We start from the raw sequence: 25,925 nt of genomic DNA, 5'->3' as shown, positions 1-25,925 counted from the left end.
ACACCCCGAGGAAAGTCCTAGATCGCAGCGCCCCGGAACCCAGGGTGCACCCCGGCCAGGCCCCCGCAGTAGCTGAGGCAGGAAGGGGCTCCGGCGGGGACGCGGGGGCGGTGTGGCGGGGGCGGGCCTGGGTGTCCCGGCGCTAAGTTGTGGGGCACGGCGCCTCCAGGTCCAGTTCCTCCTCCAGCGCGCGCGCTCCTCACTGCCAGCGCTGCACGCTCGGCCCTGGAGCCGCGGAACCCGCGCGTTCTCTGGGCGCCGAGGACACGCCTGTCCTTGTCGAGAAAACTTTTCCTGCCGACTCAGTCGTGGCGGTGGTGGCAGGAAGTCGGGGCAGCGACCTCTCCTCTGCCGGCTCCGCGCGCCCTACCGGGTGTCTGTCCCCAGCAGGAGAGCAAGTTTGTGGGGACCCTTTCCTGACTGCTCAGGAGTCCGCCTCGCAGGGACGACCAGCCCCGGGGAAGGCAGCGGAGGGCTTAGGCCGAGGGCGCGTGGTGGCTCCGGGAACGAGGTGCGGAGCGCGGCCGGGACTCGCGCTGTAGAGCGCGAAGGGTGTGCAGCCCGGAGCAGAGAGCCTTCGGCGATCGCCGGCTGGAGTCGCCAGTCCTCTGCCTCTTTCGTGTGAGGACCGTGTCCTGGCCCCGAGTCTATCGAGGAAAAAAATGAAGTTAAGTCGCCAGTTCACCGTGTTCGGCAGCGCGATCTTCTGCGTCGTAATTTTCTCACTCTACCTGATGCTGGACAGGGGTCACTTGGACTACCCTCGGGGCCCGCGCCGGGAGGGCTCCTTCCCGCAGGTAAGCACCTGGTGTAGGGCGCAGGGCCGGAGGGCTAGCTTGGGGGCTCTCACTTCTCGCCGACGCTCGGCTCCAGGGCAGGGTGAGGCCACACCCGACGGGCTCGGCAAAGCCTGCTCCGGCTCAGGCTGTGCCGCGCTCGGACCCCCGAGTTCGCAAAGTGCTGGGTGTCGTTCAGTGGCAGCCTTGCGCTCGCCAGAAGTGGCCTTGTTCCGGCATTCGCACCCGGGCGTGTGGAAGTGGCCTCGGGCACCTGCTGGCGGAAAACCGGCGCCGCACGAGTGTGTCTGTGGGTCGCCCCCTTGGCTAGGTCAGGATTAAAGCTGCCAGAGGTTGCTCAGATGCCCCAGTGCACACCGGAAGCGTAGCGCACCTAGCCCACCTAAAAAAAAAAAACCAGATTTCTGATTTTTTGCCCCCGTCCCCCTTCACTGCCTCTTAAGACATAGAAAGTTTATTTCCCGTTGCAACCCTTTTGGAGGTGGATAGTAGCGTTGATTTTTGTGTCGTCATTCTTCAGCTGTTAACATCGGAGTGATTTGGAGCAGAGCCGGGAAGCGCGTGTTATACTCCTGCTGGAAGCTGTGCGGCGCTCAGTTCTGTGCGGGGTGATCAAACTGGCAAAGGGGGAAAAAAAAGACCCACCCAGTTCTTTCAGGAAAAGTTACTAAAAATAAGCAAATCGATGCAATGGGTTCTGTCTGGAAGGTTCCCACGCTGCGATTGCGAGTGGCTTTTATAGCTGCTCTTTGCAGGTGAAACACACACATTTCAGTGAAAGCAGATGAGGTGTGGAGGACTCTGAGAGAATTCAAATATTGACAAGCTAACAACCAGTCGACTAGAAAAATCTATGACCTATTCCAGTGAGGCTGATGTTTAATTTTTTTTTTCCTTTCACGGTTGAAATGATTGAAAACTATCCTTGCCGTTCCTTCTGCTGTGCTAGGGTTAATGGCCTGGTGGGAACTGGAATTAAAGTAATGCTCTATTTGAAGTATTATGAAATTGACAACGAGGACTTAGGGATTCTGTCATTAGTACAGAACACGAGAAATAATTTTTAGAAGAGTGGAGTTGAAAACCTGGCTGCAGACAGATGTTTCCAAATGTTTACAGCTTCTGCTCTCCCTTGGCGGTAGTATGATAGAGAAAATATATTACAAGCCCTATTGGCTGCCTTTAAATCTTGAACGTGGAGTTTGCGCCAGGCTTGTTGACGAGGCTGAAGTAAATAGTTTGACAAGAGGAAAATCCATGTGGCCGGAGCCCAGGAGTTCTGAGCTGTGTTCCAAGTTCTCTGTAATTTCGGAGTTAAAGTTACTGTGATCCTCTTAACCCCATTTTCAGAAAAGTCTCCTTTACAGGAAATATAAAACAGGTACCCTTTTACTTAGTGATGTCTTAATAACATCCTCTGGCTTTGGCTGGGTGATCACTTGAACATGATTTATGCTAACATCTGCTTGGGGGTTCTCTGACAACCTTGACATTTCCCTCTGTTTCTAAAGCAGTGAGTGACTCATTCAGTCACTGAGAAATCTTAAGCACTCCGTTCTCCCGTTTTTGTATGAGCCCCTGCTCACTGAGAAGTGGAAGTTCTGCTTAGAGCCATGGAGGTGGGTTTCCAGAGAGGCGTCTGTAGTGGGTGTTTTCTGGACAGGGAGAGAGGGCTTGGGAGTGGTAGCCTGGTTCTCATCTGGACCTCACTCGAAAGGTTTAGTAGTGGCGGGCCTCGGAATCTCCCACTGGACAGACTTTGTAAACCCTCTCTGGAAGCCTGAGAATCATGTGTTTGGCATTAACGAGAGTGTGTCACATGATGAACTTGATTTCCCCAACTACCATTCAGTCAGTGGAGGGAGCAGGGAGTGGAGGCAGGCGCTGAGACTTTACCATGCCGAGGTCACACAGACAAAATCTGGGACTGGAACAGGCAGCTCTTAAGAGTGTCATCTCAGAGCCGTAGAGCCATCTTCTTCCTGGGAGCCTCCTGGTGGGAGCCTCTAGCCTGCTTGTTGCCAGATTTGTGTCCAGCAGAAACAAACTTGGTGGTGTCAGTCTAGCTTATGACCTCCCTCCCTGCCCCTGAAAAGTAGCTTTTATTATGAAGGCATAATGAATGTGGTCTTTTTGCTGGCACGTTTGCCGCTTTGGGTTTATGCTTTCCCAGAATGTCTTCTAACTTACTTCACAGCCAAACATTATTACGACGAGAACCATTACGAAGCAGAGCACCCAACATGTGCCTTCTTTAAATTTTTTTTTTCTGTATCTAAACTATACATTAACTTTAACTGCACAACACTACCAGGCATAGCAAAAACTGCGTTGCAGTCTGATTCTTGAACAGGTTTTGGTGGTGAATTCTTGAGTTTAAGTAGCCCCCATTTTGGCTGTGTGTGTGTGTGTGTTTTGTGTCTTGTAACAATGCCACCAGAGGTTATATCGTCAATTCTAGTTTCTTTCCCTTGATGTGGTAACTTGATTAAGGTGTGCATCTCATCTATATGCAGACAGCATTTTAAGACCATCCCAGGTTGAGAGCAATCTGTGTTTGTAGTCCTTTGGACTTTTGTTCTTTCCCCTCTTGCAGTTTTGTTTCCTGCCACCTGATCAGTCCTGGGTCTAGAGTACTCCACCTCAGCTCTGCCCCACTCCAGCTCCCAGCGCCCCCACCCTAGCACCCCCCACTCCTACACACCTCAACCCAGCTCCGCCCCCGCCCCACCCCCAGAACCCTGCCTGCCTATGGGGCAACTACCCAGAGGTCTTTCCCTGAGTGTTAAGAGTTTCTTTAAGGCTGTGCCTGCAGGTGGCTATATTCTTAGGGTTTTTTTTTTTTTGTCTCAGCTAAACAATAAAAGTAACTGAATAAAACAAAAACAAAAGAAACAAAAAGCAAAACCAAAGGCTAGTTACCCTTCCCCCACAAAAAAAAAAAAACCTCCAATCTGAATGAGAGGTTGGTGGGACCTAAGGCTAGCTATGAGAGTATGAGCAGGTGAGATTGAGAAATGTTACATCTCCTTGAAAGGGCTGGCCACCCCACCAGGCAGTTTCCCTAGTTGCTCCTGCGACCACCAGGAAAAAGCACCAGTCTCGTGCTTGCATCTAGAGGATTCAAACAAGGAATCAGGATCTGTAACAGCGACTGTCTTTAACTAGTTTATTATCAGACATGGGGACCAATGTTAGCTTCTGAAATCCCTGTGGAAGTTAGACAATGATGAAAAATGTGCAGGTGAAGTCCAGACTTGATCACTGGGCTCAGGTAACATTTGTCAAGGGAGAAAATGAAAACGTGAAAAGGACGTGATCTGGAAGCCCTTACGGGAGGGATTTGATGCCTTAAGCAAATCCTGGAAACTAGATGTATAGATAGAAGCCCATTTAAATGTGTTCCACCACTAGCATCTTTTAGCATTTGGGAAACTGAGGCAGGAGTATGGGTGCATGTCCTGGGCCAGCCTAAGTAGTAGCCCTCACCAGCATCGAAGCGAACACCCTCGCCCAACCAAAACCGCACTAGTAGTGTTTGAGTGCAGCAGAGAACATGTTAATAAAAATGGATCTGCGGCAGTAGGCATGAGGACCTTCGTGTCGTAGCTGCTGTTTCGTGATTTCTATAAGTCGTGTAGTCTGAAGCATGATGTATCTATGACAGTCCTCTCCCAGCGCCACCAGGGCACTGTATTTGCGACAATAGCTGTTGCTGCTGGGGTTTGCGTAGGGAGCACAGTGGCGGTTCTCTGGTTTCCTGAGCTGTTATGGTGTAGATCTAGGACTTTTGGGAAAGGGTGGAGATTTGATGGCAGCCATGATTAGAAATTCAAGAACTTTAAGAATCTTAAGGGTCCCCTTCATTTTCTCCAGAGGTCAGCAGTCTTCTGGATCTTCTCTGAGGTGGGTCCCTTCCATCCCATCCCGAGGTCAGTAGTCTTCTAGGAGTCCTCTGCCAAGCACAGATCTCAGGCATGGGCTTCTGAGGGAAAGCTGAACCAGATGCCCTGGCTGTATCTGATCTGAAGGCTTTATTTTAAAAACTGATTTGCATGTATATTGTTCCTGAATCAAGACCCGAGGAAGTACTTTGATAACAGGTGTCAAGATTCTGTTTATTGGAAAGGGATTGTTAGTTGTTCATTAGCCTTAAGGGATTTCTGCAGTATGGATGGAACATTGATGAAATTGACCCCTTTTGTGGGTTTTTTTTTTTTTTTACTCTGAGCTTGCTATTGGCTTTTGTGATGTTAAAGTGTTTACCTAGAAGACCAAGGGGCCATTCTTGCTGGTCCCCTCTGGTCTCCAGCTTTCTCCATTCAGAGGTTTCGTTTCCCCTTTTTGTTTCCCTATTTCCATAGACAACCCCGTAAGAAAATCAAAGACTAATAGTCATCTGTTAGGTGAGCTGTGGTTTCTGACTTCTGAAGGGTTTGCTCTATTCTGGCTCCTGTTCCTGATGTGGCAGCAGCTGTTCATAGTGTTTCTCTAGACCTGTGGAGAGGGATGCTATGAGGTGGACAGCAGAAGAAATAAACTACTTGATTTGAATACATTCTCTCTGTTGAGTAAGTCTAGACGGGGTATTAGAGAGAGAGTGTGTGTTTAAGGTAATATCGTTCATCCTGTTATTCAGATAGTAGACACCATCAGTCTTTCGGTGTTCAGTTTCTGGATCTAACAGTGTTTCCTAAGGAAAAGGCCAGTACTGAGGCACTTGAGTTTATAACTGCACACACTATCTTTCTGCTCCTTTAGTCTGGGGTTTTTTAACCCCTTTGCTGTTGATACGTTTTGGGGTCTGGCAGTTGCTGTTGGGGCTTGTCTCTGAGGTACTGCAGGCAGCCACTTGTCTCCTTTCTTGTCCCCCATTTGTACCAATCAACAAATGTCCCCAGACATCTGCTAGATATAAATAGCCTCTGGTGGGGGAAAAACTGTCCCCTCTGAAAACCAGTTTGCCTGAGGTCTGGACAAAGGCCACTTTTTTTTTTTTTATACACAGTATACTTTCTGGGCGTTTTGCATTTTAGGAAGGAGTGATTGAAAGGTCTAGTTCTAAGGCTCCGAAAGATAAATAGCATATTTGGATGCTCCTACTCTGTTCTTTCTTTCTGGGTGCCTAAAATTCAGTTACATATCTAAGATTGTAAATTGCAATATGTTACAGAAAACATAAGGATACGTTATGTTCATATACAAATTAAAGGGAAAAGGGGAAGGTTAACAGACAGAACTTTCCTTCTTCGTGTTTACCAGTTGGATATATACATTCTAATAAAAACATTCTGTGCACGTCCTAGTGATTAGGTGGTGTTCCAAGCTCATTGGAGGGTGGCAGCAGTCCAGATTTATTCTCCTTGCCTTTTGGAATGGGAAAGCAAGCTCTATCGATCAGCGATAAGGTGGTATAAAATCATTCGCAAGCATTATTTGAGAGTCTGAAACTTTCTCAGCTTGGTTTTCTTGTTCAGTCCGATGATTCTGGTGCTTGCATTTTGTGTGCCCTCTTGGGATGGGGAAATGCAGAGGAAGAAACTGGGAAATACAGTCTTTCCTACTGTGCATTTCAATTTGTCTTCCAAATGGTATTTTTGAAGAAGGATTGGAGAGATGAGCAGGAAAACAAGGAAGGTCTTAGTGAATCCCTGTCTTCTTTTTCTGTTGTTCTCACACCCAAGACAGCTGATGGTGAAACAGATTGACCTAGTGCCTCTTTTTGTAGGGCGGCAGCTAAGAATGGTTTTTTCATTTCTGAGTAGTTCTTTTCATTTCATGGCATCTCCGTCGCTAGTTGTGTGTGAACCCTCTTAGCCGAGTGAAGTGGCTGGGCAGAAAACATAAAACCTAAAATATTTACCTGACATTTCTCAGAAAAGGACTTGGCAATCCTGGGTTTAAGCTGTTCTTCTCTGTTGTTGGAGGCAAACAGTATGCTGAAGCAGTAAAGTCACTGAAAGCAACATTCTTATAAACTGGCTATTAAATAAACACTGGTCAAAATTTGTGTCTTGAACCTTATGTCTGTCTACTTGCTACATAGATTTCCAGGTATCCTTGGGGACCATCCATGTTAATGCATAGACATGCATAATGCACTTAACAACTTCCTGTATATCACCTGAGATTTAAAATTAATTAATTGACTATTTACTTACTGATATACTAGTGTACTGGGACTTGAACCTGGGACCTTACACACGCCAGGCAAGTATTCTCCTACTGAACCATGTTCCCATCTCCCTTCTTTTTGTCTTTATACTTTTTTTATTTTGAGACAAGGTCTTAATGCATTGTGTAACTGTAGTAAGAGCTGTGGGCCTGCTTTTCGTCCTGCCCCGCTTCCACATGGCTAGTTTTATACCCGAAATAATAACACACAAATTGTATTCTTTTAAACACCGCCTGGCCCATTATATCTAGCCTCTTCTTGGCTAATTCTCACATCTTGATCAACCCATTTCTAATAATCTGTGTAGCACCATGAGGTGGTGGCTTACCGGGGAAGATTCAGCATATCTGACCTGGCGGCTGGATCCATGCTGTCTGCCCAGAGAGGAGAGGCATGGCTCTTACCTCACTTCCCTCTTCCTCCCAGCATACTGTTCTATCTACTCCACCCACCTAAGGGCTGGCCTATCAAATGGCCAAGGCAGTTTCTTTATTAACCAATGAAATCAACACAAAACAGAAGACCCTCCCACATCATGTAACCTGGCTTAGAACTCTCTATGTAGTTCAGGCTCTACAGGTAGGCCTTGAACCTGTGTTCTTCCTGTCTTGGTCTTTAGAGTAGCTGGGATTACATGTACTACCAGACCCTAAAACTTGAACTTTTCTCACTTGACTGCTTGTTTTGGATCATGAACCAAACAAAATGAGTTTATACCTTCATGATGGGAACGCATGACTTTGTTGCGTCTTGCTGCTGTAAGTCCTGGATGGCCAGAGTACAGAGCCCAATCTGAACATTTAGGTTAGTCGGTAATGCTGAAGCAGACCCCACGTGTGGATATCTGTCATAAACTATTTCATATACAGGACGGTACAAGGCTCTCCGTACCTAGTAAAGGCCTAGGCTTTACACTGCTGGTCTGCTCACGAAAGAATAACTCGCCCTTCTGTGACATCACTCTTAAAGCTTACATCTACCTTTGTTCTTAGTTGGATCTTTGGAGATCAGATCACCAGCTTTAAGTCAGAGCACACCTGATCTGAACCCAATGGGTGTGATGCTCTCATTAAGTCGTTTCTATGGTTGACATTTTAAAGTCTGTTTTCTTTTTCTTTATTCTCTCCCCCTTTCAATGTATGTATTGTGAATTTTCAGATGGCTTTGTTTTCAGGTCTAGGATTATCATCATCATTATTATTTGTTGTAAGGAGGTCACTTGCTTGTTTCCTGGCTGCCAAGACTCCTGAAATAACCACACAGAAACTGTATTAATTAAATCACTGCTTGGCCAATTACTTAAGCATGTTGCTAACTAGCTCTTACATCTAGAATTAACCCATCTCCATTATTTTATATTTTACCTTGAGGTTCATGGCCTATAGGCAAGGTTTGAGTGTGTCTGTCTCTGGCAGAGGCTCCATGACTTTTCCCTAACTCCGCCTTCTTTCTCCCAGCATTCAGTTTAGTTTTCCCCACCTAGTTCGGTTATGCCATGCTCTGTTAGAGGCTCAAAGCAGATTTTTTTTATTCATTAACCAATAAAAGCAACACATAGACAAAGGACCTCCCACACCAATTATTTATTTTTTGTTCTAAAAAGCAAACAGTTCCTGAACCAGATCTCATGCTGTGGTCTTTTTAGTGAACCACTTCATCTTGGATCAGAATTGGCAGCCTTGACAGTGATCTGTTTTAAATACTTTTGTGAAGGCATAGATACACATAGGAATAATAAGAGAAAAACCCTCAAAGTAGGGAGGTGTGCATCGCCACAGAGAGGTGTGCATTGACACAGGTGTGTATCGACAGAGAGGTGTGCATTGACACAGGTGTGTATCGACAGAGAGGTGTGCATTGACACAGGTGTGCATTGCCACAGAGAGGTGTGCATCGCCACAGAGAGGTGTGCATCGCCACAGAGAGGTGTGCATTGCCACAGAGGTGTGCATCGCCACAGAGGTGTGCATCGCCACAGAGAAGTGTGCATTGACAACTGCAATCTTCCTTCTCTGTGGGCAGCTCTGGTTCCCAGTCCTCCTTTTGTGGGGGCCTCACTCCATTAGGTTTCTCTTTATAAATCTAACATACACTCGTGTACTATAACAAACAGCATTGTTTCATCTTCAGCTACTGTTTCATAAAAGATTAGGGATTCTTCTCTCCCCTTTATAAAAGTTAGTTTGCTACTTAATTCTTCTGTTTGATATCCATAATAACTTAGAAGGATAGAATTCTGCATGCTTTCCTAATCTATCACCATTAGGTATGAGCTCTCAACTCTCCACCTACTGGATAGTGTTTTTCAACCACCGTCTACTTGTTTCTTTTTCTTCTCACTCTTCATGTTCCTTGAGTCTTCTTATTACCCACAGGCTTTAAATCATTTGCATTTCATTTCAGGACTTTATGTCTTACATGCTCTTTATTGGCTACAAAGGTTGAAAACCAGAAACAAAGGATGCAGAATTTCCAGTAGAGAAATAAACCTAAGAGATTTATTGTATAATATGGTATTCATGGAAAATAACAATGTATTGTTGTCTTCAAAACTGCTAAGAGTGGATTCCAAGGGTTCTTATTACAGAAGTGTTAATTTTGAGAACTAACACATATGTTAACTTGACTGAATGTTTCAAATGCATGGGCATTTTGAAACAACGTGTTCTACCTGATAAGTGTGTATGATTTTTATTTATCAAAGTATGTCAAAATGTTTAAACATAATGAACATTGCAGATATTGGTAGCATAGTGTGTTTCACTCTGTCAGGTGATTTGGCCTCATAGGGAAAGTAGGGTGATACTGCATTCTTCAATATGTTCCATTTGGCATCTGGGCAAGCAGATTCTCATATCTTATATCCCAGCTGTTAAAAACCATGCTGTTTTCATCTTGTTCACATCTGGGCTGTGGCTTTCTTGTAGCTTTTGTTTTCCATGTCTATTTCTAATTTATTTTCCTTTTATATTACTGACATGGAAATGGAAATAATTAAATTCTGTCTCTTGCATCTTTTTTTTTTTTTTTTTTTTGATTTTTGAGCAGGGTTTCTCTGTAGTTTTTGGTTCCTGTGCTGGAACTAGCTCTTCTAGACCAGGCTGGCGTCGAACTCACAGAGATCCGCCTGCCTCTGCCTCCCAAGTGCTGGTATTAAAGGTGTGCACCACCACCGCCCGGCTCTTGCATCTTGTTTTATTAAAAGTAGTTGGACTCTTAAGGTTTTATGGGATCAAAAGAAAGAAGTTTTGTCCTTCCAAGTTGTTGTTTACTGTTAATGTTGGCTCAAATTGCCACATTTCCTCCAGGGTAAGCACTGTTTTGTCTCCATTCCCATGAGGAACCCACCCTTCAGGGTGGGTACTTGGGCTTCTGCATCCTTTGCAGCATTCTCTCTGAGGTCTTCTGTTATTATCTTTTGCTTGATTTAAATACACTTTGTTTATGTTAAATGCTTAAATAAAAGTTAAAATGGAGGTTTACATTCTTTTTTAAAACAACTTTTAAATTAAAATATAACATTTTTTCCCCTTCAATCCTCCCCTGCCCCCAACTTGCTCTCAAATCCATGGCCCCTTTTTCTTTAATTATTATTGATGTGTGTGTGTATATTTTAAATATATAAGTTACATCTGCTGGGTCTGTTTGGTGTAGTTTGTATGTACGTCTTACATCCACAGATACCTGTAGCCCTCACCATCCATCAAGGAAGTTTCTTTTTGCAGCAGATGGTAATCATTACAGAAAGCCACAGCTGGTCAGAATGCAGAGGACAACTGAGCATAGGGATGATACATTCACAGCACAGTAATGCCTAGACCTAAGGCTCAGGGGACATTCTAGAAGAAAGTGTGAGAGAGAAGAGGACCCGGATATATGTTAGAGAATGTGTCTTTTAGATATGACAAGGAAACTACACCCACGGAATCTCAACAGTATGGCTGCTTTAGCAAGACTTCAACTAATGACACCACCAGTTGACAGTCTAGCATGGATGGGGTAGACCTCTGGGTTCTTTTGTGCTAGAGGCATGGAATTCATGGGCCTTGTGGTGACTTTCTCTGGAGGATAGGATCCGGTGACTGGAACACTCAAGGATGGAGGCCCAATTCTGAATCATCCTTATAATCATTGTCTGTCTTAGGGGGAAAAATTGTACAATTTGCTGTTTCAGAGCAAAACGTTCTTTTTAGCAATCATCAGCATCCCAGATAAGTCATGCATAAAAAAATAGGTATAAAATCTGAGTGTAGATAGGGTCCTTAGGCTAGTTCATTTAGTATCATCACCAATACATACCTGGACATGGCTGTGTCCTACACTGTGGTTCAGTGGCTTTTCTTATGCACCGCTACAAGCATAGGTTTATGAGCTTAGTGTGATGATAGATATTACAGAAATTTTGATAGGTATACTAGATATGCTTCTCACCTAGAAAGTGCTTCTTCTTCTTCTTCTTCTTTTTTTTTTTTTTTTTGGTTTTTCGAGACAGGGTTTCTCTGTGGCTTTGGAGCCTGTCCTGGAACTAGCTCTGTAGACCAGGCTGGTCTCGAACTCACAGAGATCCGCCTGCCTCTGCCTCCCGAGTGCTGGGATTAAAGGCGTGCGCCACCATCACCCGGCTAGAAAGTGCTTCTTAAGTTACTTTGGGAAATATAATTATTGTATGGGAAGCAGATAGCTAAGTGCCATTCACTTTTTCATTAGGCGATAATGTGATCAGGATGATATTGGGCAGATGTCAAATATCTAAGACATGCTAAACTTCGCCAGGGTGTGGAGATACACAGTGCACATTCTGGGGTCCAGGAGTGAAGACCAAAGCTGAGCTCTAGGTGTTTCGAGCCTTTCAACATCGTGACATGACGTAGACATCTACAAATGTTGGTGTGCTTTACTTAACATCTAGTTGTCCTGGGATCGGGGAAGGTTGCTGGCAGTAGATTGGGCATGCCTGCAGATGCCCATGTCTTATCTCTCAAGGAGTAGACTGCAAAGGGAACTCGGAGACACAGCTATGTTCGGATGATGGCCTAGTTTGCTGGACTCAAGAAGAGGAAGAAGTTGAACATTTGCAATTGGAGTTGGCAGGCAGTAGGGTCCTTGCTCGTGTGAAATACAACTCTTTGCTAGCCCTGCAGTCCTGAACTTGTGCGTTTGAGAAGAACTGAGGAGAATGCCTTGTCTAGATACCTCCTTCAGTGCTTTCAAAGGTAGTTTGGAGCGTCCTGGTGCACACCTTTGATTCCAGAGTCAAAGGTAGGCAGATTCTCTGAGGTCAAGGTCAGCCTGGCCTACACTGTGAGTTCCTGGACACCAGGGCTGCGTAGAGAGACCCTGTCTCAAAAACAGAAATGTGGAAGAAAACAAAACAAAAGAGTAGTTTGTAATACAATAGTGTATTGCCTGGAGTCAGGCTAGAGTTGGGAGTCAGGCGGTGGCAATCTTCTCAGAGTTAACTGTGTGTGCTAGGCAGCTGCTTGAGAGCAGTATTAGAGAATTCATTTTGTAGAAAATTTTAGACCTGGAAGGGAGTGAAAAGAATATTCAATCTAGATTATTCTGGTAGCAGTGTGTAGGAAGACTCAGAAACAGGAAGGCAGCTGAGAATCCGCGTGAGGTAATTTAACAGACATAAGGGTATAAATCTTTGTTCCAGTATCGAATCAGCTACAGTCAAAAAGGAGAAAAAATGTGCAGACATTTTGTGAGGGGGCACCAAGACTTTGTAGCGGACGGGTGAACGGCAGTGGTGGGTGATTTGAGTCACGTGCTCTTCCTTGACTTTGCCCTTTGGGGGTATTGGAGACAAGTTACACTGTTTGCAAAGACAAGCTAGTTTGGGAAGCCAAGTTCAGTTTTATTTATGATGGAGTGGACATTAATGGAAATAGCCAAGTGGGCTGAGAGATCAAGGAAGGAGACGCCGACTGGGGAGTCATTAGAGTTGAGGAAGAATGACCTCACTCTGGGCCTGGGCCTGGTTAAGAGAGCCCCGAGCCAAGCACATTGCTTATAGCCAAGATCTGAACTTCTCACATGAAGATTATCCTGCAGCAGATGTTAATAAAACAAAGAGACTTGCGTTTAGTTCGTCAGAAACCAGCACATGGATGAACATACCTATGGAAAGATGACGCCAGGAGGAAGCGTTTCAGAGATGCTTCTCAACAGGAGACCCGCAAAGACTTGTCTCATTTTTATCACCCTTGATGGGACCAAGTTATTTTCCCTAGGTCGTAAGGCAGAACACGGACTGTTTTGTGTGTATGGTTGGGAGAGATGAGGATGAAGAGAGAGATTAATAAAGACTCAAAAGGCAGTGACTCCAGCTAGATAGCTCAAGGTTGGTCCGGAGGCCAGTCATCTTGCTAAAAACACCCTCCAAACAGACTGTGCCTGACAGAGCTGCTCTGGTTTGGCTGACCCACATGTGGGAGAATTACGAATTGCTTTTGGCCCAGGACCATCTCTTGAAAACTTGCAGGGCCAAAGAGTTACAAGACTTGAAATGCAAAACATTTCTGGGAACTTTTAGGGTAAGAAAATCTAACTAGTAACTATTGAAAATAAAGTATGAGACTCAAGAAGTTCATATCCTTAACGTGTCTTTTACAGCTCACGGCGCTCTTAGAAATTTGTTACTATTGTATTCTTTTCAAAAAAGATTTATCTTATTTTTAATTAAATATATGTTTGTGCCGGTGTGTGTGTGTGCATGTTTGAGTTCAGGTGCTTGCAGGATGGGGAAGAGAGCATCAGATGCCCTGGAGCTGGAGTGTTGTGGTTGAGAGTTAGTCATGGTGCTGGAAATTGAACTTGGCCCCTCTGTGTGAGCAGTACATGGTCTTAACTATGGAGCTACTCTCCTCCATGGTATTCGGGACTGTGTTCTGCCTGTTTTTGCTTTGCATGTGGCTGGTTCAGCTTGTTGTTTATACACTAAGAGAGATGCTGTGACACTTTAGAGTCTTTGATGCTCAGGAAGTTCGGAGTTTCTGTGACTGGAGATGGAGCTTGTCTACATGTCTGTTCTCTGTTATAACAGCTAGAAGGGACCTATTGGGGAAGGACTCCTATAAATAAGATTGTTGGGGAGACTGATAATCCACTTAATAACAGCCTCATTTTCTTTTTTTAATTGATTTTTACTGAGCTCTACATTTTTCTCCGCTCCCCTCCCTACTTCTCCCCTGCCCCCTTCAATCCTCCCACAAGGTTCCCATTCTCCCAATTTACTCAGGAGATCTTGTCTTTTCCTACTTCTCATGTAGTTTAGATCTATGTTAGTCTCTCTTGGTGTCCGCATTGTTGTCTTAGTTCTCTGGGATTGTGGTTTGTAGGCTGGTTTTCTTTGCTTTATGTTTTAAAACCACCTATGAGTGAGTACATGTGATAATTGTCTTTCTGTGTCTGGGTTACCTCACTCAAAATAATGTTTTCAAGCTCCATCCATTTTCCTGCAAAATTCAAGACGTCATTTTTTCTACTGTGTAGTACTCCATTGTGTAAATGTATTACATTTTCCTTATCTATTTTTCGGTCGAGGGGCATTTAGATTGTTTCCAGGTTCTGGCTATGACAAACAATGCTGCTATATACATAGTTGAGTACATGCCCTTGTGGCATGATTGAGCATCCTTTGAATATATACCCAAAAGTGGTATTACTGAAACAACCCCATTTTCAAAGGCTTTCCCAAACCATTTCTGAATGAGAAGTGATCTCACGCATGTCAGTTGTATTTATTTTAATAGAATAACACTGTTTGGGTTGATTGGCTTTTCCCATTGCAGACATTTATTCTCTTTTTACATTGAAATTGTGCTTTCTCAAAATTGCTATGTTGACAGAACTCTTGCCAGCAGATTCTAAGATTCAGTATAGACCCTTCATTTTTGGAGAGCGAGTTGAGTATAAATATACATCATAATTACCTTGTGGGTAAAGAGATAGGCAGATGGCATAGATAGAAGTCAGAGACCCGATTAGACCAGAATACTTAATGGGGTGGTATCCACCAACAGAACTGTGCTGTTTGGGCACTGTTGCCACCTAAAGCATACCCTGTTGACCCTGTGAGAGAACATGCAACTTCTTGGGTGAGGAGTAGATCCACTTTTCACAAATTATCTCAGTTAATAATCAGATGCTAAGTATAAGAATAAAAATGTATCTGGGCTGTCTCCGTGGGTAAAGATGCTTGCTCCCAAGCCCGAAAAGCTGTGTTTCATTGCTGAGTCCTAGATGATGGGAGCAGAGAACCCAGCTCCTGCAGGCTGTCCTGTGACTTTTCCACTTGTGCTGTGACACGTGGGTGTCCTCCCAATAAATGACTACAATAAACAGTTTTTTAAAGAAAAGCTTTAAAAAAGAATGTAAGATATTAAAAGGAAGTTGAAGGACAATTAATAAAAGCTCAGGATCAGAAATTGGGGTTCAACCTTAAGATCCAAAAAGCAACACAGCCAGCCACAGTTTTGACCTCAGTGTGAAATGTCAATTCTGCCTCCTGGAATCTCAGAAGGAGACTGTGCCTGAGAGCTGTCTTTCCCCATTTTATATTCCTCTCTAGGGCTGGGATTAAAGGCATGCACCACCCAGTTTCTATGGCAACTAGTGTGGCTACTGGGATTAAAGGTGTGTGTTACCATAACCTGGTCTGTAAGGCTGACCAGTGGGGCTGTTTTGCTCTCAGATCTTCAGGCAGTCTTTATTTATTAAAATACAGTTGGAATGCTACTACAGTAAGTCGTGAGAGAAATGTCAGTAGTTTTGTTCATAAACATTTTGGGGAGCAGAGAGGGGAGAGGGAGGGTGGGGAAGAGATTTGGAAGTGGTGACTTAAAGAACTCCATTAGACAATAGTTAATTTGCACGGTGCCACTTAATTGTAGTTATTCAGTGGATTTCTAAATGGTAAAGCTGCATTTTATTAAAATATTTTATAGTCCAGATACTCGTTCAACTTCCTTCAGTAATTGTTTGAAAAAGATGATCTGTCGTACAAAACTGTTATTTTATATGATAACTTGGTGCCTAAAATGTTGCCTCGGTGCAGGGGAGGTGGTTCCATGCAGCGTTCCTGGGCGTGTGCGGGTGAAGCCACTTGGTTTTCATCTGAACATCCTTCTGGTGACTGGCAGGGAGGAGGTGGGGTGGAGATGGGGAACAGCGCTCTGGTCTGTGCCTGCAGGAAGTGCCAGCATCAGGAGCCCCAGCCTCTGTTTACTAGCAGAGTGGTCATAAGTTGGTGTCATTCCTGGTCACGGTTCGGATCCTGCCTGGGGACTAGCAGCTGCCAGGTGTAGTCACAAGGTCCCGAAGTACCCAGCCAGGACATGCCAGGAACCTCTGTAGTCACCTGACACTCTTGTCTTCTACCTATATCTGAGTGGCTTCTGTCAGTCTTACTTGAGCATGTGGGAGATTTATGAGTCATGACTGAGTTTTGGGAAGACAGTATATAATTGAATATTCTTTCTGGTCACATGGTGATGTCACTTCTCTGCATGAACTAATGACTGCACGCAGCTCCTGGAAGAAATCCAGGTGTATTAAGCTCCAGATCTGGAATGAAACCCATTCCATTAGGAAACCCATATAGCAGTGGTCTGTGACTTGTTGACTGTGACCAGACAGGCCAGGTCTCTCTTTGGCCTCAGCACTCCGCGTCTGCAGGGGTCAAGCGGGCTTTTGAAGGGCTACTTGTCCTGTCAGGAACCCTGTGAAGTGCCTGGGATTGATTGACTTGCAGTGTTTTTTCGGGATAGGTGGGATAGGGCTGCATACTGACTAGATACTGCTCAGTAGCCTTGACACCGGTGCCTATATTTAGCTCGAATGCAGGGGTTCTTAATTGAGGATGTGTGAGAACTTCCCTGTAAACCATTTCCCATGATAAAAAGCGGGCATGCGCGTGCTCTCCAGGTGATCTCACTTGTTCTCGGTGCTTGAAATCCTCGATTATATCGGCTGCTTAGGTATCCATCCTTGACTTCTCTTTGCAGCTCCAGACTTGCATGCACCCTGATACCCCTGTACACCCGGTAGCTGCAGGAGTACCCCTCTGTTTTCTCCTACTTCAGCACCCCGTTTTCCTTCAGTGACACTGTCATGGACCCAGTTGCCCCTGTCAAACACCAGGAGACCAATCTGCTTTTATTGTTCTTATTATTTGATTTCCTTCCTGCTACATTTGCTGTTCCACTTGTCCTGGCGTAAGCCATGTGGCTTTTCTTGGGCAAGCTGAGATCCCTTCTGAAATGTACTTGCCCCTTCAGAGGTTCAGAGTAGCTTGAATATATTTTAAGTTTTTCAACTTTAAAACAGTGTTCAAGATGACTACATTGATGTTTCTTTTCTTGGAAATTAATTAAAATATTTATTTGTTGATTGATTGATTTCTGGGACAGGGTTTCTCTGTAATTTTGGAGCCTGTTCTGGGGCTAGCTGTTGTAGAGCAGGCTGGCCTTGAACTCACAGAGATCTGCCTGCCTCTGCTTCCTGAGTGTGGGGATTAAGGGCATGTGCCATCACCACCTGGCATAAATATTTATTATTTTTATGTGTATGTTGTATGTGCTTGTGTAAGTTTATATGCACCATGTGTGTGCAGGAACCTGCAGAGGCCAGAGGAGCGCGATGGATTCCTGAAACGAGTTATAGGCAGTTCTGAGGCAGCTTGTGGGAACTGGGAACTGGATCCAGGTCCTGTGTATGAATAGTAAGCACTCTTTTTAACTCCTGATCTATCTCTCCAGTCCCCCTGGAAATTAGTTTTACTAATAAAGGCTGACTCGAGCAGAGGCAAATGTGGGCTGTCTGACCAAGCTGTCCTCTGGGGATGGATGCTGCAGTTCTCTCTTACCCTCCTTTCCTGCAAGGAGTCTGAGTCTCTCCAGTCCCGCTGGGACCGTAAGCAGAGCGGCTCCCACTGACCGCCAGTGTAGACCGCTTGCTTTCTCAGTGTTTACTCAGGTAGCGCTGTCATTACCTGGTGTAGTCGTGCGCTGCTCTAACTGTAACCAAACAAACATGGAGACTCTGGAGGTTAGAAGTGTGAGGTGGGGGTGGGGGGGGCTGGGTGGAAGCTCAGGCATTGCAGAATGGCATTGTATTCTCCGTCTCTGGAGAAGACTGTTTCTTGTCTTCTCCAGCTTCTAGAAGTTGAACAGTCTGTTCCCAGACTGGAATCTTGCAGGAACATCATTCTACACTCTTCTGTTCTCTGTTTCCTTTTTGGGCCTTGTTCTTTTTCTTTCGAGGATCCTGTGCTCTTAGGAGCCGTCTCTGGATAGGATAATCTCACTATCTTAAATTTTATCACCATCATTTCGCCACATACCTACCATATTCTAGCATCTGGAACTGGGGCATGGACATCTTCAAGTAAGTATTTTTCCTATTTACCTCAGTAAACACTACTTAAATTTATTTGCATGTATCAACTAATCTTCAACAACTCTCTCGGTTTAGTTGTTATTCACTGCCCCTACTTTATAGCTGGGGAAAGTGAGGCACAGGGAGGTTATATAACTTGTTCCGGGTTTCATGACGCTGGAGTTCACATGTCACTTTTAGTCATCAGGATGCATACTGTTTTTGCAGGTGCCTAATGTACCCTTCAGTGTGATGTTTGAAAACCATACAGTGGTGATAATCATGCCTTCTGGAGTGCTTGGTGGCTCCTCCTGTTTGAAATCTTGACAGAATCATTTCCAGCAGTGGGAATTAGTGCCTGTGTGTTCACGGCTTCCTGCCTCAAGGTCACACAGAGAGCAAATGCCAGAACTGGAACTTGTGAACTGTGACAAGCCTACTTCGCTGTTTTTGCTTTATCTGATGAGGACATGTTTAGAAAAAGATTAACCATTATTTGGTGTTGCATAATGGTCATGGTCAAAGACAGACTCTTGGAGAGTGCAATACATCTCCTGGAGTTTCAGGATGTGGGTGTTGGGAGCTGAACTCTGGTCTCCTGGCCTAGTGGTAGGTGTTCTTTAGTGCTGAGCTATCTCTTCAACCCTTATCAGAAGGTCTTGTTGTAGTAAAGTGATATGCAGATTTCAACATCATTAGAAAAGAAAGAGGTAAAAAGGATGGAGTTGATCAGGAGGTTCAGAGCATTATGTTTGGTGGTTATGTATAGCATGTGTAACATGCAGTCATCTCTCCTGAAATTAGCCTAGTTAGAAACTTAAGTGCAAAATCTTATCACCAAAACGGGACAAAGCATTCATTGTTTTGAGTTTCCCCTTAACCTTCTTTTGCGTTCTCCACAGTGTGTAGAAACCAGCTGCTAGAACTTGTAGTTGAACTGCGGAGACTCGGAATCTTTGCCCTTAGAAGGGTGCCACAATTACTACCTTGCTCATGAGGCCATGACTGTCAACCTGGTGCCAAGCCAAGTCAGGCTCACTTCCAACTGGACCTTAGAGAGCACTCCATTAATGTAGACCTTTCCATTCCTTTAAAAAATGTTTTATTATTTTCTAGTGTGTGTATGTACGTGTGTAGCTGTATAGGTTTGCATATACCCACAGAGGCCAGAGGTGCTGGGTCCCCCTTGGAGCTGGGATTACAGACAATTGGTAACTACTTGGTGTGGGTGTTGGGAATTGAACCCCAGGTCCTCTGGAAGAGCAGCACATATTCGTAATTGTTGATCCATCTCTCCTACTAACATTTCCACTTTTTCTTATTTTTTAATTTGTTTTTTGATACAATGACTATTAAATTTTTTATAAAGGATTATAAATGTTTTGTATTTTTTGAGGGGGGGAAGATTGATGGATTATTCGTCAGATCCTTTTTGTTCTAGACCATGATGGGCCACAGCCTTTGGTGCTTTCCTTGGTTTTCTCTTGTAATGCATAATTGAGATGGTCCTGCGAGTCAGGTGTTGTGCCAGGCATCAAGCATGGGGAGCAGAACAGCTGCCCACTTAGTGGGGAAAGAGGGGTGCCATGCATGAGTACACTAAACTGCTGTAGAGAAAATGAAAGCGAAGTTGAGAAAGAATAATGTACAGAGGGCTATTTCAGATAGAACAGCCAGGAAGGCTGTGTGGCGGTGTATTTTAGGGAGAGTTGAAGCATTGTACAGAGGAAAAGTATGCCTGAAGGCACTGAAGATTGGTGAGAAGGAGCTGGCTTGGAGCTCAGTTACAGTTAGGGAAAAGCTTGGTTGGGGAAAAAAACACTGCATCCCTGTGTGTTTTGACGGTGATAAAGAATACAGGTATCTTAGTTTTGTTTTCCAGTGCAACAAGGCAGTAGCAATGGATATTCCATCGGGCGCACTATCTGAGCAAGGCCTGGAAGAGTAAACACGCACATAGGGAGATGGAAGCGATGCAGCAAATTATTGGTGTCTTGTGGGCAGAGTGTGAGGAGGTTAAAGGGGAAGGGGTTTGTTGTTTCAGAGAGTGTTTGGAGATGGGAAGGAAAAGCATTTAAAGATAAGTTGGGTGTGTCAGCATTGTGAGGACAGAGAGAGAATCAGGATACCAGCATTTTGAAGGAACTTACTGAGGAGACCAGAGCTGCTTCCTGGCCTTGTGAGAAGGGCAGTGACTTTGGGAGAAGGGTGTGTTCAGCACATAGGGTTGATGTTAAATAGAGCCATCAGGATGTGAATTTCAGAGTTATCAGCAGAATATGTAAATTCTGGAGGCAGGAGTACAACGTGGCATTTAAGTCACGGAGTGGATGAGATCACAAGGTAACAGGCTCCGGGAGCTAACCTGGAGGCTGCCATTTGGAGGTCAGAGAGAGGAACCAGCAAAGGACACCGATTAGTAAGCCACAGGAAAAAAGCCAAGGGCACACTGTACCGCAAATCGAATTAGTGATGGCCGTTTCCAGGATGAAGGGTGCTCTGCTGTGTGTGTGCTCCTGGAGATGATGAGGTCCCAGCATGCTTTGCATCAGGCGAGAAGTATGTGCATCTGGGGAATTTATGTGGGCAGTTTAGTGAGGTGGACAGGAACTGAATACAATGGGCCTGCAGTGAGCGAGCTGAGGACCATAAGGCAAAAGGAGTGTTGAGTACAGGCCTTGGTAATCCCCAGGTGTCCATGAAACACGGACTGTCTGCAGGTGACAGGGCCACAGAAACTCGTTTTCTGCCTCCCTCCAAGTCCACAGTCCCTGACCCTGGCTCCAGGAAGCCCTTGGTGCCAAACTCAGGCTTGGATTGAGAGCCTGGATTCTGTGACAGAGAGTCTGGAGATAAAAGACTTGAAGAATTTGGAGCTGTCTAGAAGGCAAAGCAAGAATTTGCTCCTTCTGCATTTTTGCCCCAAGCAAGTCCTTGGTGACAGGTGTTGCTGGTTCACTTAGAGCAGATGTTTCCCCTGCCGTCCTCTGGCCCAGGCTTCTCTAGACATGCCTTCTAGGCACACAGGGCCAGCCCTGTGATGCTATTCAGGGCTACATTGCCTGGATTTCTCCCGTTAACAGAAGCAGCAAGGGGCCCAGTACTAATGATGATTGTGTTTTATCCCTTTTCAAGATCCTGCAGGCCAGTTAGGTAGCATCCTAGTCAGCCATCTCATGTAGTTAAGGGGCACATAGGGGTGGGGATGACTTTTAAAAATGGAGATAGTGGGACTGGGCGGATGGCTCATCAGTTAAGAGCACTGGCTGCTCTTCCAGAAAACCCAGGTTCTTGTCCCAGCACCGGCATGCTGACTCAACTGTCTGCACCTCCAATCCCTGGGAACCTGATACCCTCTTCCACCCTCCTTGGGCATTGCACACTTGAGTTGCTGAGACATACGTTCAGTCAAAAGATCCATACACATAAAAATAAATTACTATTCAAAAATTAAACTATATTATACCGTAGTCATATGGGAGTGGCTGCCTCTTGTGGTTTGGTGTCAGAGGACAGCTGTACCACAGGGAATGGATTGCCTTCGAAGGGGAGTCTCATGCAACAGCACCAAGAGGAAGCCTCCGGGCAGCTGACACAGATGTACTTGGAAGTTAGAAGAGCCGTGGCCTCTGAATGTGAGGCCTTTGGGGCGGGAGAGGGAACGACAGCCATCTTTCCAGGTGTAACTCAAGGAAGAAGGTGTCCGATCAGCTGTGCTTGAGTGACCACAGTAACTAGTCCCCAGCAGCTAGTGTCCTCCTGGGGGCAGATCATTAAGCAATGTGTTCAGATCCAGCTGCGGATGCAGACGTTGATTTTGTTCATAGGCCCTGATCCCGGTCTACTGGTCTACCTTGTTGTAGGCTCCAAATTAGCTCTGCCCTATGTCTTTGATATGTGGGGTTTTGTTCCCCCTCAGCTTTTGTCTCTCCCCACTAGCAGAGAAAATCAGATCCGACCTTCTTCCCTGCCTGTGTCTGCAGTACAGCACCGAGGATGCCTCCCTATAGAACTGATTAGCAAATCAAAGGCGAACGTGCCTTCCTCACAAGTGATTTTCTTGCCCTACAGAAAACTGTCATTTTCAATATTCCTGTCAGTATTCTTCGACCTGCCAGCATAATTGAAACGTTATCTATCATTTCTGTTTCTTTAATGCACACTCTGAGTATATCCGTTTTAGGTCACGACACCCCCCCCATCCCGCCCCCAGCCATGTGTATGGAATTTGCTCATGAGGTATATATTAAGGACTTCGGCTGTTTGGAGGGAGACTTTATTCTAGTACGTAATATACTTTAAAAATGGCATTCATTAGACCATTAATACTGCTATAGCCCCGGGCCGTACTTTTCTAGGTGTACTTAACTCAATATCAAATCCTGGGCACTGGTCATTAATTGTATCTTTAGAGTTACACTGAAAGCGAAAGTCCTCTTTAATGCCTGTCTGCTCCCTCTTCCTGAAATGTCTCCCTTCATATTTGTATTGGGTAATATGCAGGTTTGGGACCAAGGCCTCATAGCAAAAACTTTCCCTAGACTGCTTCTTTTATTTTCTCCCCTCCCATTGAGCAGGTTGAACTACAGGCAGCTTGGCTGTGTACGTGGATCCAAAGCAAATCCCCCTCCCCACCAGATTGCTCTAGAAGAATGCATTCAAATATGACACCCACACATAGTACCTCTAAAAGCTCTGCGAGTCCACTAAAGCCTCATTTTAGGAAGATGTTTGAGACAAAGCTGAAGTTCTGAGTCCGTTTGGGTTGGGAACTTGCTTGACTGTGGCCTCTGTGGGGAGCAGGCCCCATTGGAAGGCTGTTTGTTTCCAGTACTCAGCAGGATGAGTCATAGCGATTTCAGGAAGCGGTTCCAGTCTGCTGTGCTGTGATAATGCGTGAAGGAATGTCTCCATTTGCTCCACACCATGTTTAGGAAGGTAGGGACAGAGATGCCGTGCGTTTGACTCTTAAACATTTTTATGTTGGGGGTTTGGACTTGGGGCTACAGCTGGAGATAGCTTTTGAACGTTCGTGTATTTGGAACATCACGTAGCTTTCCCACTTGGAGAATGAAAGTTTCAGCTGGTTGGACGTGATTCTGTCAGCTTCCAAGCTGTGTTCAAAGCCACAGTTTCGGATAACTGTGATTCTTTACCCTTCCTCCTCCTCGTTCCCAGAGCTGGAGGGAGGAGCATACCACACCACACCCAGTGCAGCAGGTCTTCACCTCAGGAGTGCTGCGTGTTGGGACCAAATACCATGCCTTTGCAAGCCTCAGCTGCTTACAGGACCTCACTGCCTAGCTCTTGCAGGCCTAGAACGTTTGCTGGCCTAGAACTTGTGAGGCAGACCAAACTGGCCTTGAAGTTGCAGATATCCTCCTGCCTCTGCCTCCTCTCTCTACTGTTTTTTCCTACTGTATTTATTTATGTGCTTGTGTAAGTCAGAGAACAAGTTCCAGGAGTTGAGTTTTCTCCTCCTGCTATTTGGGTTTTGGGGATCAAGGTCATTGCACCAAGCTTGGTGGCATACTCTGGGTATTCCTGCCTTTTTGTAGCACTATTTTCACTGTTTTGATACTTTCCTGGAAATAACCATCCTTATATTTTTATTTTATTTTATTTTTTTGTTGTTGTTAGGGTAACGAGATGGCCCAGTGTTTGAGAACACTGGCTGCTCTTTCAGAGGACCTGTGTTCAATTCCTAACACCCACAGGACAGGTCCCAAGTGTCTGTAACTTCAATTCTGGGAGAGCTGATGCTGTCTTCTGGCCTTCAAGGGCACGGGGCACACACAGGCAAAACACTCAGGTACATAATAAAAATGAAAATTAAGAAGGATTTTCTTTTTCAATTTTTAGCAGCTAAAGTCTATTTCATGATTGTTTCTACCCCGTGATGATCTACTTTACAACATTTCGGTATTTTTTCCCTCTTCCCTTCTTTCCTTTTTGCCTTTCTGATAATGGAAGTTAATTGTTCACCATGGAGATAAATATTATTTTAAACCCTAAGGTGAGCTTCTGGGACCTGGTGCACAGGCTTTTATATATGTGTGCTGCTGTGCGTGTGAGTGTTTATGTCTGTGTGTGTGCGTGCATGTGTGTGTTGCGTACAGTGTCATCTTATATGTTCAGAGACATGAGTATATACCTTAGGTGTTTTTGTCTTCCCACGGTGTGACGTTATGCCCAACCCTGGGCTTTCAGTTCAGAACCGTTGTGCGGAAACATGACAAATGCGTTTCTTTCCTATACTGGGAACTGAGTACACGGGGTGGAAACAAAGTCAGAGATGGTTCTCCCTGCCATTAGCTGCTCTGTTCTGTAAAACAAGGTTGTTGGGATGGCAAGCCTCTGAATGTGGGGATCAATTAACACCACCACCACGCCCTGAATGTCACACAAGCGAAACAAAAGCATCTCCAATGACGTGGTAGGGCACGCTTGTGTCTATGGCAGTTAAAAGTGGATGGACTGATTTTTCTTTGGATTGGCCAGTATTTGTTGAGGGCTAAAGTGGAATATTCTTGTTCAGTTTCTTTGTTTTTTTGACCCGGCAAATTAACTCCAATCTATTTTGATTAAATTTAAAATCTCACGAGTGAATATAGCATGCGTCAGCGTTCATGATTCTGGAGACCTGAACAGGAAGCAGTCCCCAAATAGCTTGGTCATTCTCTTGCACTTTATAAATATGTTTGGATAAAGATGGCGGCTGCAGAGTGGCGGTTCAGTCCCAGCGGCCCTTCCATTGTGCGTCTTTGCTCACAGAAGTGGGAAGGACGAGTGAGTGTGTAGTTTGATTAGAACCACAATCATGGTTCATATAGCTACCTCTTTCTTTTCTTTCAGGGCCAGCTTTCAATATTGCAAGAGAAGATAGACCATCTGGAGCGCTTGCTAGCTGAAAATAATGAGATCATCTCAAATATCAGAGACTCAGTCATCAACCTGAGCGAGTCTGTGGAGGACGGTCCGAAAGGTTCACCAGGCAATGGCAGCCAGGGCTTGGCACGCCTGCTTTCCTCACAGTCAGCCCTCCAGGTTGACCCCAAGGACTGTCTGTTTGCCTCACAGAGTGGAAGCCAGCATCCAGATGTGCAGGTAACGGAGAGTCGCTGGTAGCCAGCGGCCCTTTTGCTTGTTTTCAGAGTCACTCCTGTGTCTGTTCTTATTCGGCAACTTTTTAAGCTCTGGGCTTCAGAAGTTTCTCCTTTTGCCAAGATCTGTTTGTTCTCACCATCGTTTTGCTTTGTTAGTGGTATAATCCACTCCTCCTGCGCTTCTGTCGATTTTCTGCTGAACCCCGCCATTTCGCTTGCTTTACTGTCTTTTTATCTTCTGTAGAGGTTGAAAAATCCTTAAAGATTTAATTTGCCTACGTGATAACTTTGCCTGCTTTTGAGGGAAACAGTCACATTCCTCCTCTGGTAACGCAGGGAGTAATCTAGAGCTATACTTTCCACTATGGAGAGTGACCTCCACTCATGGCTGCAAGCATTTACAATGTTGCCCTTTGATTTGACGAGCACTCTGAAAGTTTGTAATGGAAACACAGCGTTCTGGCC

At 45.1% G+C, this 25,925-nt stretch overlaps 1 protein-coding gene across 1 annotated transcript in view; it reads left to right on the top strand.

The window, feature by feature from the left end:
- Window positions 1-202: 202 nt before the first annotated feature.
- Man2a1 (mannosidase alpha class 2A member 1) overlaps window positions 203-25,925 on the top strand; it is a 168,055-nt gene continuing 142,332 nt past the window's right edge. The window contains exons 1-2 of the mRNA XM_075951125.1: window positions 203-797; window positions 25,210-25,461. Coding sequence (XP_075807240.1) covers window positions 663-797; window positions 25,210-25,461 — 387 coding nt within the window. The 5' untranslated portion in view covers window positions 203-662. The remainder of the gene's footprint in view (window positions 798-25,209; window positions 25,462-25,925) is intronic.

Source organism: Microtus pennsylvanicus, chromosome 17 (assembly GCF_037038515.1).
Source record: "Microtus pennsylvanicus isolate mMicPen1 chromosome 17, mMicPen1.hap1, whole genome shotgun sequence".
Lineage (NCBI taxonomy): Eukaryota > Metazoa > Chordata > Mammalia > Rodentia > Cricetidae > Microtus > Microtus pennsylvanicus.
This window is presented reverse-complemented; position numbering and strand designations above follow the sequence as displayed.